The sequence below is a fragment of the Falco biarmicus genome, chromosome 6 (assembly GCF_023638135.1).
Source record: "Falco biarmicus isolate bFalBia1 chromosome 6, bFalBia1.pri, whole genome shotgun sequence".
NCBI classification, from domain to species: domain Eukaryota; kingdom Metazoa; phylum Chordata; class Aves; order Falconiformes; family Falconidae; genus Falco; species Falco biarmicus.
This window is the reverse complement of record NC_079293.1, coordinates 1327352-1341311: the sequence shown is the minus strand read 5'-3', so window position 1 is coordinate 1341311 and position 13960 is coordinate 1327352. Positions and strand designations below refer to the sequence as shown.

General features: G+C 39.9%; 1 protein-coding gene across 4 annotated transcripts in view; it reads right to left on the bottom strand.

Moving 5' to 3' along the window:
- MMS22L (MMS22 like, DNA repair protein) overlaps positions 1–6768 on the bottom strand; it is a 92700-nt gene extending 85932 nt beyond the window's left edge. For 3 of the 4 annotated variants that reach the window (XM_056343858.1, XM_056343861.1, XM_056343860.1), the window contains exons 1-3: positions 6696–6768; positions 4801–4988; positions 2498–2623 (exon numbers count right to left, since the gene is read on the bottom strand). In XM_056343858.1, coding sequence (XP_056199833.1) covers positions 2498–2623; positions 4801–4979 — 305 coding nt within the window. In that variant the 5' untranslated portion in view covers positions 4980–4988; positions 6696–6768. Of the gene's footprint in view, positions 1–2497; positions 2624–4800; positions 4992–6695 lie in introns of those variants that run through there. The other variant, XM_056343859.1, reaches the window with a different exon arrangement.
- Between the last annotated feature and the right edge of the window lie 7192 nt (positions 6769–13960).

Here is a 13960-nt window from a genome sequence, read left to right as displayed (position 1 = left end):
CTGCAACAACTGTTATTTTCAAGTGGTCGTCAAGTATAGTCTCCGCAGAGATAATGTGGTAGTAAACTGAATACATGAAAAGCACAACTGTGTAAGACAGATTTTTGAAAGAAAATGCTGCATAAATTGAGGAAGGAGCTCTCTGCTTTGTTTCGTATACAGTCAAAGCAGCAACTACTGAAGGATTCAAAAACAGGATACTTGGATACAACACAGATCAATTGTTCTTATGGAAAAAAAAAATCTGAAAACTAGGAAGTGCCCACAAGGACCCAATACCCCAGGTTGTAACCTGCATATTAAAGGGCAGGCACACTTTAAAAGTATCTCCCCTAACTCTTCCTTCCTTGGATAAAATCATGTCAGCTACCCGAGATTACCTTCAGTCACTTATGTGGGTTGTGGGGTTTTGCTGTTCATTTTGTTTTGAAATCAATGCTGAATTTGTGCATGATTTTTTCCAAGTATTTCAACCATGTAGAAAGGAGGTAAGACTAAAGCAGGAAGACTTTATGAAAAAGGCTGAAGGTTAGAGAGAGAATGTCAGAAAGGAGCCACACAAGTTTAAAAAAAAAAAAAACAACTCTCCACTGAATTGACAAGACAGAATACAGTGGGCTGATTAAAAAAAAAGAAAAAAGCACAAACCGGGCATGAGAAGCATAACAAAGATATCATCAGTTAAATAAGTAATTTTAATTTCAATTTTCCATTTGCATTTTTACCTCAAAGATTGATCCTCATGGTTGTTAATCATTAAATCACTCGATTTGCAAATAAATATTCTGACAGTTAAACTGGTACTGCTGTTCATTAATCAAAGATATATTTTCTTAATATACCCATTTAAGTGGTTATGTAGCTGTTACTCACTTTGACTTACACATCCTCAATCACACAAAAAAACCACAGGTAAGAATTCTTTTTATTGTGCAATTAAAGTTTTTAACTTGCAGTTCTGCTGCATAATATCATTATTTACTACAATATTTAAAAATGTGAAATAACAGTCTTTAATATTTACACACACACATTAAAAAGACTAGATTACTGTAAGCATGTATTTCAACATAGATATTACCTGTACTTCATAAACCAAACTATTTACAGCCACCCTGTCCTCAAGAATCATTGTAACTTGTACTCAAAGCACACGTTTTCTACAATGTAAAAAGAATTTTTCCTACTTCCAGTTGTCAACTGGTCTATAAATGAAAGTGCTCCATTTTATGACTGAACAAATGAACTGAGATAATATCCTTGATGAGGGACTTGTCACACCAAAAGACAGCTTAGCAACCAAACCCTCATAGCCAAGGGTCAGCTGAAAACCATTACTCCTACCAGTTCAGTAGGTTTTAAAACACTGAATAACTTAAAAAACACAACAAAATATATTATGCCTTACATTCATCTCTATTACAATTACAGAGCAGTTTATATCACAGGGAAAAAAAAAAATCAATTTAATTCAACAGATCAACTATATCACTGTCACTGCCCAATGATTTTATGTTAATAAACAGATAAGACTAAATGCTGAAAGGGATACAGTATTTCTTTTAACTAAGTTATCCTCCTGTCTCCTTCATTATCAGATATTTATAATTTTTTTTTTTTAAATCACAGTGAAGTCAAAGCTTGCATCAGACAAGCAAAGCTAAATAATACTGGTTTTAATATACTTCCTGCCATCTATGCCATCAGGTTTCAGTAAGCCAGACCCTATTAGTGAAGTTTCACATCATGCCCTTGGTCATACCCTAAAGGGATGGAAGAATCCACTGTAATCAAAAGGAATGATGGAATATATTGTGGAATCATACAAAAGCTCCTCTCCTATCCACTCTCTGTATGTGCTGTACATCCTGAGGATTATCAGTAGCAAAGAGGATTATCGGTGATCTGTGTATTTGCATTGACCAGATTAAACATCTACATTGAATTAGTCAAACACTGAGTAACTGTATCTGAAAAGATTGCTGAAGCTATCCTAATCCAAAGAATTGAAGAAAGTGCTGCATCCAGCATTTACAGTATTTGATTTTTAACCTCCACTTTTCTTTATGCACAAAAAAGGACTTAAAACCTTCAAAAGACAACTTCAGTTATATGGGTAGCACAATCTCATTCAAGGAAATCTTATATAGTTTATTCATATATTCTGAAGTTAGAGACTTCTACATTAATCACAATGTTGTTGTAATAATTATACTCTACCAATTTTTATCTGGTGATGGCTAAGATATGCACCACACTGCTTAGAAACTTATTATTAAAAATCTGTGACACAAAATTTACTTCTTCCTGTAACTCCATCTGCGTCTTACCCTTCACTTACTAGAGCATTAGATAGACAGTATAATCTTTCTGGATACACTGCATAGCCGACAGTCTTTTATAATTGAATTATCAAAAACTTGAAAAGTTTTACATTCTTAAGGTTTATATTATTACAGAAGCAGATTAATTCTAAAATACACTAATGTTACCATACCTAAGTAAGCCAAAGAGAAGTCCACAGGATTCAACTAATGCCATTTCAGTAACCCACTGAAAGCCAAACATTTCCACTACATCTTCTTCATAGTCATTTGGAGAAGGATCTAGTCTCAGCAAAACCCTGTAAAATAGAGCCAAGAATACTCAAACATTCCCCAGTAATAAAGCTATAGAATACAGTATCTACAGCTGGCTTACGTACCACTGATATTTTATCAATTTATCAGCAACATGCATACTATAGATAGGAAGGAGCAGCAGTGCTCTCAAAAGACAAGACTGTTATATCTTTTATAGCAATACGATATATAGTACATAAAATATGACAACTTCTAGCTTCAAGAGCATAAAAACATTATATAGTCATAGGACACAGTATATTTTAGAATCAAATAAAAATTAACAACCTACCACCTTGAAGCACCTTCATCCTTAAAAGGGGCTAAGACATAACATACAGACTGTACTTACCAGAAGAGGCTGCTACATGAGGTAACATACTCCACTGGAAGTGTATATTTGGAATCAGTCTCAATGTACACTACATACCTAATAACTAATGCTAGAACATGCATTTGCTCTTTTATATACATTTAATAATATTTATTTAGAACGCATTAATAAAAACACACTTTTATGCAGGTAAACTGATGAAGGTCACAAAATCTGACTTAATATAACTTTAACGCTAGGCCATGACTACCCTTTGTTCTGGCTAAAGGAAAAATAAATAAAATCAGAATTACCATTTCACTCTAAGTCAAGAAAATCAGCCATCTGTGTAGATTGTTAAAACATTAATAATTGTGCAAATATAAAAATATTTATTAATGTGGTTTCAAAAAAATAAATCACAGCAAGCTGTATAACAACAACAAAGACATCAGAGGAAATTATTTCAGAATTTTCCCCACTGCCTTTCATAAAATACTTCAGTATAGGTGAAACTGAATTCACTAATATTCAAGAAGTATTTCAGTTTTCAAAAATAAAAAAACCATACTGGGCAAGCACTTAGTTTCATTATATTACACACCAAATTCATATTCTTCTTGAACTATGCACTATTAAAAGTTCAGTTCTCAGAGGCAAAAAGAGCATTTGCTGAATAATCAGCTCAATCTCCCATAACATCTGTAGTTCACTTGGTAACTGCCTAAACACTGGTCTATTTTAAAGCCTTTAGCAATTAAAGCCTTTAGCAATTAAATCCAGTTACTCCTGTTCTAGATAATTAAGACAAAGTCGTCCCTCGCACACACACTTTTCCAAGAATTTACAATCCAAGTAGACAACGTGCATAAGTGGCAGGTGAACAGTATTATCATGACTGTAGTGATCTGGGAAACCTGTCTACATGCAGACTCCTGAGTCAGTTTTCACATGAAATTGTCATGAAACGCTTCTTTGTCAGTGCGGAATCCACTAGTGATATGTTCATGCAGACACAGGCTCTCTCAGTACTTTACTTGACATCAGCCTGAATGAATGTGCTCTGATCCAACAAAAAACCCCAATATGATAAATAAGGCAGGGAATGGCGGAGGTACAGGGGAAACCCCTTTAAGGCTTTACAGAAAAGGCTGTGGAAATGAAGGGTAAAAAACCACTCCAAATAACAACACAAAATATGAGGCCTGGCAGGCAGGCAGACAGACAGAAAGATTATGCTTTTGGAGGAAAAATAAGACAACCCCTGCAGGATCAGCAAATGACACAGACAACTAAGCTGGATCACAGACAGTAAAGAAGACAGTAACTAAACCAAAGTAACATTCTGGAATTTCACAGAAAATACTTACTTGTTATCCATCCGACTTCTGAACCTGAAACCCAGAATGCATGCATCTTTGAGAAAGATGGACTTGACAGACCCAGTGATCTGGGGAAGCTGGGCAGCTCAGGTTTGTTTCTATTACATGGAAACGAGAGTAAGGGCCAGTACTGAATAGAGCATATGACTGGAAAAAGCAGTGCTGCAGCCTCCTCAGAACTTCAAGGAGTCTCAGACGCTGTTGCCCAACAGGCCAGTTTTGAAGTCTCCTAACAGGCCCGTAACAGGTCCTTTAAAATATTAAAGTTCACAAAGCTAGGAACCAGACCTGGAACACTATTCAAAGCAGTGAATCAACACAATTGCCCTTCCCACTTTGGTATACCACCAAGCTGACCTCAGGACCATAAAAGCTGAGGAACAAACTGACTTGGAAACCCTATCAGAATTTAGAGACACCAAACACCAGAGGAAAGAACATCTTAGAAGGGTATTATATTTGTAACTCAAAAAACACCCCATACCTCTTAAGAGACCCACTTGCTAAATAAGACTCTGCAGAGAAGCTTCTCCCTCCATTTTGGTTGTCAAAAGCACAGGAGAAACAAGGCATCTTTGAATTCTCATTCTCCATTTCCATTGCCATCTCCAAGCTTTCAGTGAGAAACTGGGGCGTGGGAGAAGCCACCAAGTCATCATCCATTGTTTCCACCTGAACCAGAAAACAAACAGACAAATTAAAAAAACTACCTCATAGCGTTTCTTCACATAAATTTCTCATTGTTACAACTGCCAATAATCCTTCAGTCCAAGTAAGGACACATCTCGCCAACTGTAACATCAAACTAACAAATAGGGAGATACCTCCAAGAAAAGCAATCACCATCTTGTGCCCTGCCACACAATTCTGCCTCTCTGTGCAACTTCATCTTCCTCCACCACAACCTGTCCAAGGCGTCACATCAGTGACTACAAAAAAACAAAACAGGTTCATTTTCTTTTGGTTTAGCTCTCTAAATTGACTAGTCATGAGGTTAAACCAGCATTAGGGTAAAATAAGAGGCAGGAATACATTACAAGACAGGGGTAAGCTACTTTCAGCAACACTGCATTTTCCGACCAGAGTAGCTATGCTACTAAAATACATCATGCATTACAGGCTCCCAGTTGCCCACGACTTTAAGGTACATTACAGCTCAAGTTCCTTCTAAGAAGCAGTAAATACACCCCACATGACAATTATGGAACCCTGAAATGCTGAAGTTTTAAAGCTCAGAAAATGATTGTATGGCTAATTCTGACATAGCTAAAGTTGGAGGTTTCATTTTAAAAGTCTGACTTCCCAGGAACCTAAGAAAAGAAAAAAAAAAAAAGCAAAGCAGAAGGAAGATCATGCCCAAAAGAAGTTCATGTAAGCTTAACATCAGTGAATTAATATATGCCCAAAAGAAGTTCATGTAAGCTTAACATCAGTGAATTAATATTTTATATAACATTCTGAAAGAGCAGAACTAGGCAATAGGTGTCAGAGTTCTACAATAACATGCAAACATATAAACAAAACTCTGAATTAAGTTTTCAATTTAATTGCTAACAGTTTTGAATACTGTTCTTATAGAAATCAGTTTACACCGTGGCTACAGGCTGGCAGTACAGAGGCCTGACTGAAAAATGAGCTAAATTAAAAAGAGGTTTCTGTCCTACTTTCCCCCATTCATTCACATTGCTGCAGCGCAGTGGGCTGTACAGCAGCAGCAGAACAACTCTTAAGTAAAAGAACGACTTAAGTGCTTCAGTTTACACCAGGACCTTATGTATAGATGTGTTAGCACAGCAGGCAAGGCAAAAACGAGCTGCTAACGGGAATTCCCTAATCACTAGAAGAAAGGTTTCCAAGGTAAGTCGGTTCTATTCAGGGTATCAAAATCGCCCCACACGATAGAAAACGTTGGGGGGCGGGGGGGGGGGGGGTGTAAGTATAAAAAGGGCAGCTCTTCGCAGCCGGCACTCCCGTCAGTTCTCCACTTGTCTATTCCATCCCTGATCCAGCGGGCTGTAAGCACAGCATCCCTCCCGGCAGCCACGCGGGAGCACTTTCCCAGGAGGTTACAGTCGGCGGGTAGGAGCCGCACACCGACAATAAAGCCGCCGGTAACAACACCCCAGCCGCCTGCCAGGCGGCGGCCACCGGACAGCACACCTGCCAGGGATCTGCCACACACGCGACCCCCGGCCCGCAAGGCCTGCGGCCTAGCGCCGCTCCCCGCTCCCCAGAGGCGCCTCCCCGACGGGCCGGGCGGGGCGGGGCGGGGCCGGGCCGGGCCGGGCCAGGCCAGGCCGCGCATACGGGATGCGTCAGCCCCGCTAGACCGCGGTAGGCCCGCGATGGGGCGGGGGTGGCGGCGGGGCAGCGAGGTACCTGCGCGCCAGCGGAGACGCCGCTCCCCTTCCGCGCCCGGACACTTTCCGTACGTCCCGCGCGCCACCGTCACTGCCGCACTGCGCAAGCGCCGCGGCGCCGATTGGCCGCCGGCAGCCCCGCCCCGCCGCGCCCCGCCCCGCCCTTCCCCGCCGCCCGGCCCGGGCCTGGCCCGCCTCCGCCCCTGGGGGTGCTCCCGCCCGCTCCCTTCCTCGCTCCCTCCCGCGGCACCGCCCCGCGGCACCGCCCCGCCCCGAGCCCGCTCCTCCCTCCCCTGCCCGCCCGCCTCAGGCCGCAGCGGCGCTGGCGCCCTCCGCCGCCGCCCGCAGGTGGCTCCCCGCGGCGGCCGGGCGGCCTCTCCGCTGCGGGGCGGCTGCCGGCCCTGTCCCCGGCCCGCCTGTGCCTGTCCCCGGCCCCCGCTGCCCGCCTCCGGCTTCTGCCCCTCGCTCCCCACCGCCTCCCTCCTCACACCCGGGCGGTGGCCGCGTCTCCCAGCCGCTTGGTTCCCAATGTGTTTGTTACTCGCCTGCAGCTTTACGTGTAGGTGGGGTTTGTGGCAGCCGCTCGCCCCCCCAGCACTGGGCGCTGGCAGCCCCCTCCAGTGCCCCCAAGCCCCCCACTGCAACTGCCTGGCCAGCTGCCCCTTGCCTGGCCAGCCGCGAGTGGTGCCTGGCCACCTCTCACCTGAACAGCAGCACCTTGGCACTGCTACTGAATACCCCAGATCAGACTGCTGCTTCCTAATCCTGTGCTTCAACTGACCTCTACCTCTCTTTGGCTTCCTTTTCTAGCTTGTACCTGAACCTCATTTTCCTTCTCCTTGGCCTCCTCAGTTCACTCATCCCCATGCTCCCTCACAGCCATGGGCAAGAGGTCCTGGCCTTTTCTGATGCTTAACAGACTGTGATCCAACCTTCCCATGTCTGTCAGGTACTGCTCCCATCTGGAGACAGCAGCAGTTCTCAGCAAGCATGGGAAGCGGTGTTTAGTACATTTGAAATTCAAACTGAGTGTCCCTCTTTTCATTTATAGAAGTGCCTTCATTGGGTATGACAGTCACCATCAAATAGGGGCCAGGGAGGAAGTCCTAAAACCTGCATGTGGCATAAGTCCACTTAAAATTCATGCTATGTACCTAGCAGCTTTTGGGTCTTTTTAAAAATTACTGTATCATTGTGGATTGCTTTGGTTTGATTCACTTCAGAATCAATGCTCTTCCAGTTTTGCCTGGTTTCTGGGTGTAAAACAGCAGCAGTACATGAAACTTTTGTTTCTAACAAGGAAGTTGCTGTAAAAAGTTTTGCTGTTACTTCTGCAGCTTGCTGTGAGAAGGCTCCTGTGATTAAAAATGCTTCCTTTGCTCCTATGTCTGTAAGAATCCTTCGTTTCCTTCTTTAAATTCCTGTCTAATTAAAAAAACAGTACATCATGGTTAAATAAAACTGTACCCAGGATAACCCTGATTTCCATATGCAGATTTAGCTGCACTTGACAGCCCCCTCTCCTTCTCTTAGTCTTTCTGTTTCCTCTCTCCCTCCCTCTTTCTTCCCCTCTCTTTCTCTTCCTCTGTCGTTTTGTGTCTCTTTATGTCTATTGCATTATGCCTGAATAATTTTCAGGCTTTTTTTCCTCCCCCCTTGCATACACATGCTAAAATAACTAGACAAAGATGCAAGGTGGTTGCTGCAGTCCCTGTCTCTAGGACAAAATCAAGAAAGCTTGTGATTGCAATGCCACCTTTCCTTTTTTTTTTCTTCTTTTTTTTTTTTTTTTCTCCCCACCCATGCTCTGTGATTAAACTTCCCCAGGATGGCGAAGAAAAAGGAGCTGGGAATGAAATAGGGTTGAGGCAAAATCCCATTGCAGCAGCTGCAGCCAGTGGTGTCTGCTGCCAGATGTGCTAAGGTTCCTGGGGTCCTTGACACTAAAAGGCAGTATTAAAATATTTGGAGACAAAAGCTGCATCCTCAGTGATCATTTTCTTTATTTAACATGGCAGCAGGCACCGTGTGGGGGAAAATCAACACGCTGGATGTTGAATTGGACTTTTCTCCATTCTAGGATGAAAGGATGTTATCTATCCCATGCCAAGAAGGAACTGAGGTAAGAGAGCTGATCCAGCTCCTGCTTTTTCATAGTATATTTCCTAAGCATCTTTTCTGAAATGACTTATATATGTATATATGCATATATTTATGTATTTCTCTGTTTGTATATTTGTGTATTTGGTTTCAAGTCAGTAAGTGATAATGGTCTTTTTTCTGTCTTCACATCAACCCAGAGAAAGTTAATTCACAATATATATTCAGAGCTTGTTCAGAAGGGTTGTTTTGGGGGGTTTTTTTGAATACGTTTTTGTTTCCAGAGAAGGCTTCAGTAGTGACATCATGGTCGACTGCTGATATTAAAACCGATTTTCAAAGTCTAAGGGGGGGGGGGGGGGGGAAGCCAGTAACTTTGCGATAAGAAATTGTGCATGAAATTCATATGCTCTATTTTTGGGTTGCACTCTAAATATTGGAAGTCTTATTAAAGCGATAGTGAGATTTTTTATTATTATTATTATTATTTCTAGCACAGAAACGATGAATGCTGCATAATTAAGTACAGTATTTAATTTGGCTGTTGTGAAGCAAAAGAATAAGGTAATAATTTTTATTGTACTAATCAGACTCAAGATGTTCTCTGTGTTAATTGGGTTAAAAAAATTGCAGTACTTATTAGAAATTCTAATTTCACAATGCAGCACTGACAATAAGCTCAGCCAGTGAATTATTCACATCTTTAATTTGCTCTCTTAATGACAGTGTTCTGTAATCAGAGTGCAGAGACTGCTTCCTATGCATTATGTATGATGTTCAGGACTTAAATGCAGGACATTATGAAGCCTCTCAGTGGCTCAGTAATTAGTTTTCCACAAGACAGGGCTTAGATATTCACAGATAAAAGTCTACAGTTGAGATAATGTTAAGGTGGTGACTGAAGCTAACAAAAGCCGGAAAGTTCAAATTTAATGCTGAAACTGCTCTCCATTCTCCCTCATTGTGCATAGGTGCAGGGGGAGGGGAAGAAAGTCTTCAAAACTAGCCCACCATGGTGAGTATGTTGCGGACAGCCCAAGGGAGGGGAGCAAACCCTGGGCTCATTTTACTTCAGGACCCTGGTTTTGGCAACTTACTGATAGGAGGGTGGAGATGGAGTTCTGTTTTGGGCCTCTTTTTAAAGGTTGTGAAAAGGGCAATAACGTACACACTGTCAAAGAGCAATCATCTGTAGGAGAGATTAAGTGTATTTTAAAAAATTTTATGTGAGGCACAGGCATTTATAACTTTGTCAAATAATCGTGTTTTGAATGGGGGCTACTTCGTTATGTGTAGAAACTTTGAGAACACCTGATGCTGGCTATACTGCTGTTGTACCTACTTCAGCTGTCATGGTTTTTACTGTATACACATTTTAGAAAACATGGGGGGTTTGTAACAGTTTAGTTTTCACCATCCAAAACGTGAATCATAATGCATGTTTGTTCTTTTTTTCCTTGGATCATTTACCTAGTGTTATGTCAAGTGATTTAAATGTAGTGAATATGCATGGTTATGTAACTTTCCTAATTCTGTATGCTGCTTATCATAGAATAAAAGCCCAGAATATTGAAATGAAGTTGGAAAATGTTACTTTTCCACACTTAGTCACAAGTAAGACTGGCAACTCTATATTTGTCGTGTGTTCTCACATTAGAATGATCATAATTTTTTATTGAAAACTAATTACCTGACTAAAAAGGTTATTTACTATTTTGTGTTAACTCTGCAGACACTATGCCGAAATAAACATATCCTTGTGCACTTCTAATTATTAAAGATGATCTACCAAGAAAAGTTTTAGGCTTAAGTTTAAAAAAACCCACTAACCATCCCAACTTAATAATCAAGGACAGATAAGGGATTAAGAAATTTGACTACATCTAGATTTTTGAAGCAAAATATTTAAATCTAATTCCATTTAAAAAAATTCACTGAAGACTACATCTGGAATTTGGTGTTATTAGTAGCTGTTGCTAGTGTTGGCTAGCCTTAAGGCCATGGGACAAGTTACTAAGTCATTCCTCTTAAAAAACAAAGTGCTATATACGGTGACTGTATTAGACATTATGTTCATGTATAGTCCAATCCTGAAAGTAATTGTTGTTAAAATGTTGGATAAAAAAAGCTGTGGGTTACGTCAATGGAGCTAGGTGGTCCATAGCTAGGAGATTGTATCACAATCCAAGTGATTGTCTAAATGATGAAATTGATTGAGTCTTTTACATTGATTGAGGCTTTTTCATTCCAAGATCTCACAGCAAGTGGTACTGTAATATGGTATCACTGACAACGTATGGCTGCATTTCTTTGGTCACTTCTGCATAGAATCATACAGTTGAAAAGGACTCCAAGAAAGCATCATGTCTACCTCCTCATTCTTCCTTCAAAGCCAGGATCTATATAATCTGTCTCTTTTAATGAACACTTGGCTGTCTTCATAAAGATTTGTTATGATTACTTACCCAAGTTATCTATTCCAGCGTTCCTCTAGTCTTCCCATTAGAAAATGTTTCCTGCTTTCTGATCTTAAACTTGCTGAAAGTAAATTACTTGAAGCTATTACTTCTTGCGTAGTTGTTATAATAAATTTACTTTCCTCTTTGCAGCAGACTGTTTACATATTTGGGATTCTTAGTAATGTTTTCACTGTGTTCTTCTCTTAATCAATCCCTATTTGTTGTTTGCTTCTTTATAGAAAAAAAAAAGGTTAATTGTTTTCATTGTACTTCATTAATTCTTCTTGCTGTCCTCTGGCCTCTCTATTTTTTCTTTCTTGAAATGCACTGCTTTGGATTTAGGCATGATACTCCAACTGCGATATAAATTCTGTATTTTCATTTAATGAGAGATAATTTGTCAATTCTGTTGTTTTCTAAAGAAATTCTTAATATAACTTGCATATTGTGGGTGCAATAATCTCTGTTAATCCAGGATACAATCTAGTACAGTAAGAAAAGATGCAACATGTGTTTGAATAGGTTTTTAATTCAAAGGTTTCTGCTCCTAGCAGGGGTATTCATGGATATAGTGTCCAATAGCCTTAACTCTCATGGTAACTGTGACTGACCTGGTTAGAGATGTCCAGATGTGAACCATCATACTGAAAAGAATATCTGAAGTGTTCAGTCCTCAGGATTGTTTCAAGGTATAGGAGCACTATCGGAAAGTCAGAATTTTAGCCTGTGCCCCTCTTGTAAAGTAGCTTGGGTGGCCAGAGGAAGTTAAAATCTGAAGTTTTCCACATAACTCCAGCCAGATTGGACAATTGAAGTTTGAGCCACTACAAGTCAGGCGAGAAAACTTTTTTATGAAAGTGGCAAGGGTGTTAGTGGCAACCAGAAGTTAAGGTCCAGGGTTAACTGTGCAGCAAAGATGAACAATATGTTTAAGGTTAAAAAAAAAAAAAAAAAAAGATTAGAAAGTTTTCCCATTCTAACTAGCCTAGCAGATTACAGAAGCTACCTATCTGGGAAAGAGCAAATTATTTTCTACCTAGTCTGTTAAACTTAGGTCAATTAATTTTTAGCTCTGAGGGAGGAAGGACCCAATATCATTCCTAGGTCAGAGGAAGGCAGTTCATACTATCCTTGAGTTGTCATGGTGTGGGAGGAGAACACCACTGCCAAAGATGAGATGGAAGAGTCATGTGTCTGAAGAATTAAAGATGATTTGCAATGTTTCCAGGGGATCAGGATTAATATAATCTGGTCATGAAGACATAGTGAATACCAAAGAAAATTTTAAGGACCTTTCTGTGACTACACAGGCATCTAATTAATATATTTGGAATGTAACCCTTTTATTGTCCTCTTACTGGCTTGTAACTTCCCGTGTTTGGGAGTGTTGCACATATTTTGGAGTGATCTGATTCATATTTCTGTGTTTGTTCTTTTATCAAAAAGCCAAGAAAACAGTTTAAACTCAGTGCAAATTACAGTGATAGCTGTAATAAAAAGTTTAAAAAACCGCTATCAGTAATATATTTCCAGGGGTTGTATTTTGTGCTTTATGTGCTTTATTTGTATTGCTGCAGGCTTAAGTACCAGTATAAATATTAGGTTCTGAAGTGGTATGATGAGTTAAGTATTTCTAAAATTTTCTCTTAATCTAGCATAATAATGCAGTCCATTCACATGCATAATTCCCATGAAAACCAGTGCGAGTACTACACTGTAGAAGGAATAATAGATATATGTGCCCAGGTGTCTCCCTTTTGAGTCATTGTTTTAACTTGATTGACAAAGAAATAAATATTGAGAGTGGAAAGAGTGTTATTGATAATATTTTAAATTTTAAATTTACCTGTTTCTCCATTGAAAGATATATGCCAGTGGAATGACAGTAATCAAATACCTGGTAGAAATCGCAAATGAATTCGCATTTACTAATGCTTTCCAGGAAATATTTTACAAGTAGATCATATGCATTCTAGTCAGTAAAATTCCATATTATTAACTCAATATTAAGAATTCCAACCTATATATAAACCTTTGTATATATTATATAAAGTAAATGATGATAAATATACATACTATAAAACTCAGTTTGGGCTTTTTTGCAAAGTCATACTAGAAGTAGCATAATGTACTGTACGAGTTCACATACTCAATCTTCTGTAAAATGTAAATCCATAAAACTTTGCAGTTCTTCTCTGCATCCATAGTAGGCAGAAAAAATAGCAGTAAGAATACTTAATACCACACAAAACCATCTTGCTGCTTCTAACTGGCTTTTCTTCTCTCTTGCCACTTACACATACTTTCTATACTGACTCTCATCCTAGGAGCTACTTCATATCCTCATAAAACTCCAGCTTGCTTTGCTCACTTGCTGATTTTTCAGCCATTTTTTTTTAACTTTTCCCCATGTTTTGTTGGAAACTCAGGAGGCTTTTGCTATTCCCAAAGCATCCCTCCTTAAAACTCTTTTTAGGTTGCTACATGAGTTGACAACAGTTTAGATTGCTGATGTCCTTGAGAACTCTTCCTATCGCACAAACTTTTTTTATTGTTTTCTTGCAGTATCCCATTTTTTGTCCCTTGCATTGCTTAGATAGCAAGATCTCAGGTGAAAACACTGGGGGCTTTTTCTGTGCTTGTAGAGAGGGCGAAACAGAGGGATTTGGGCTGTATCTTAATACAAAGAATAATCATAACAGTACTAATACAAATAATGGGTGCA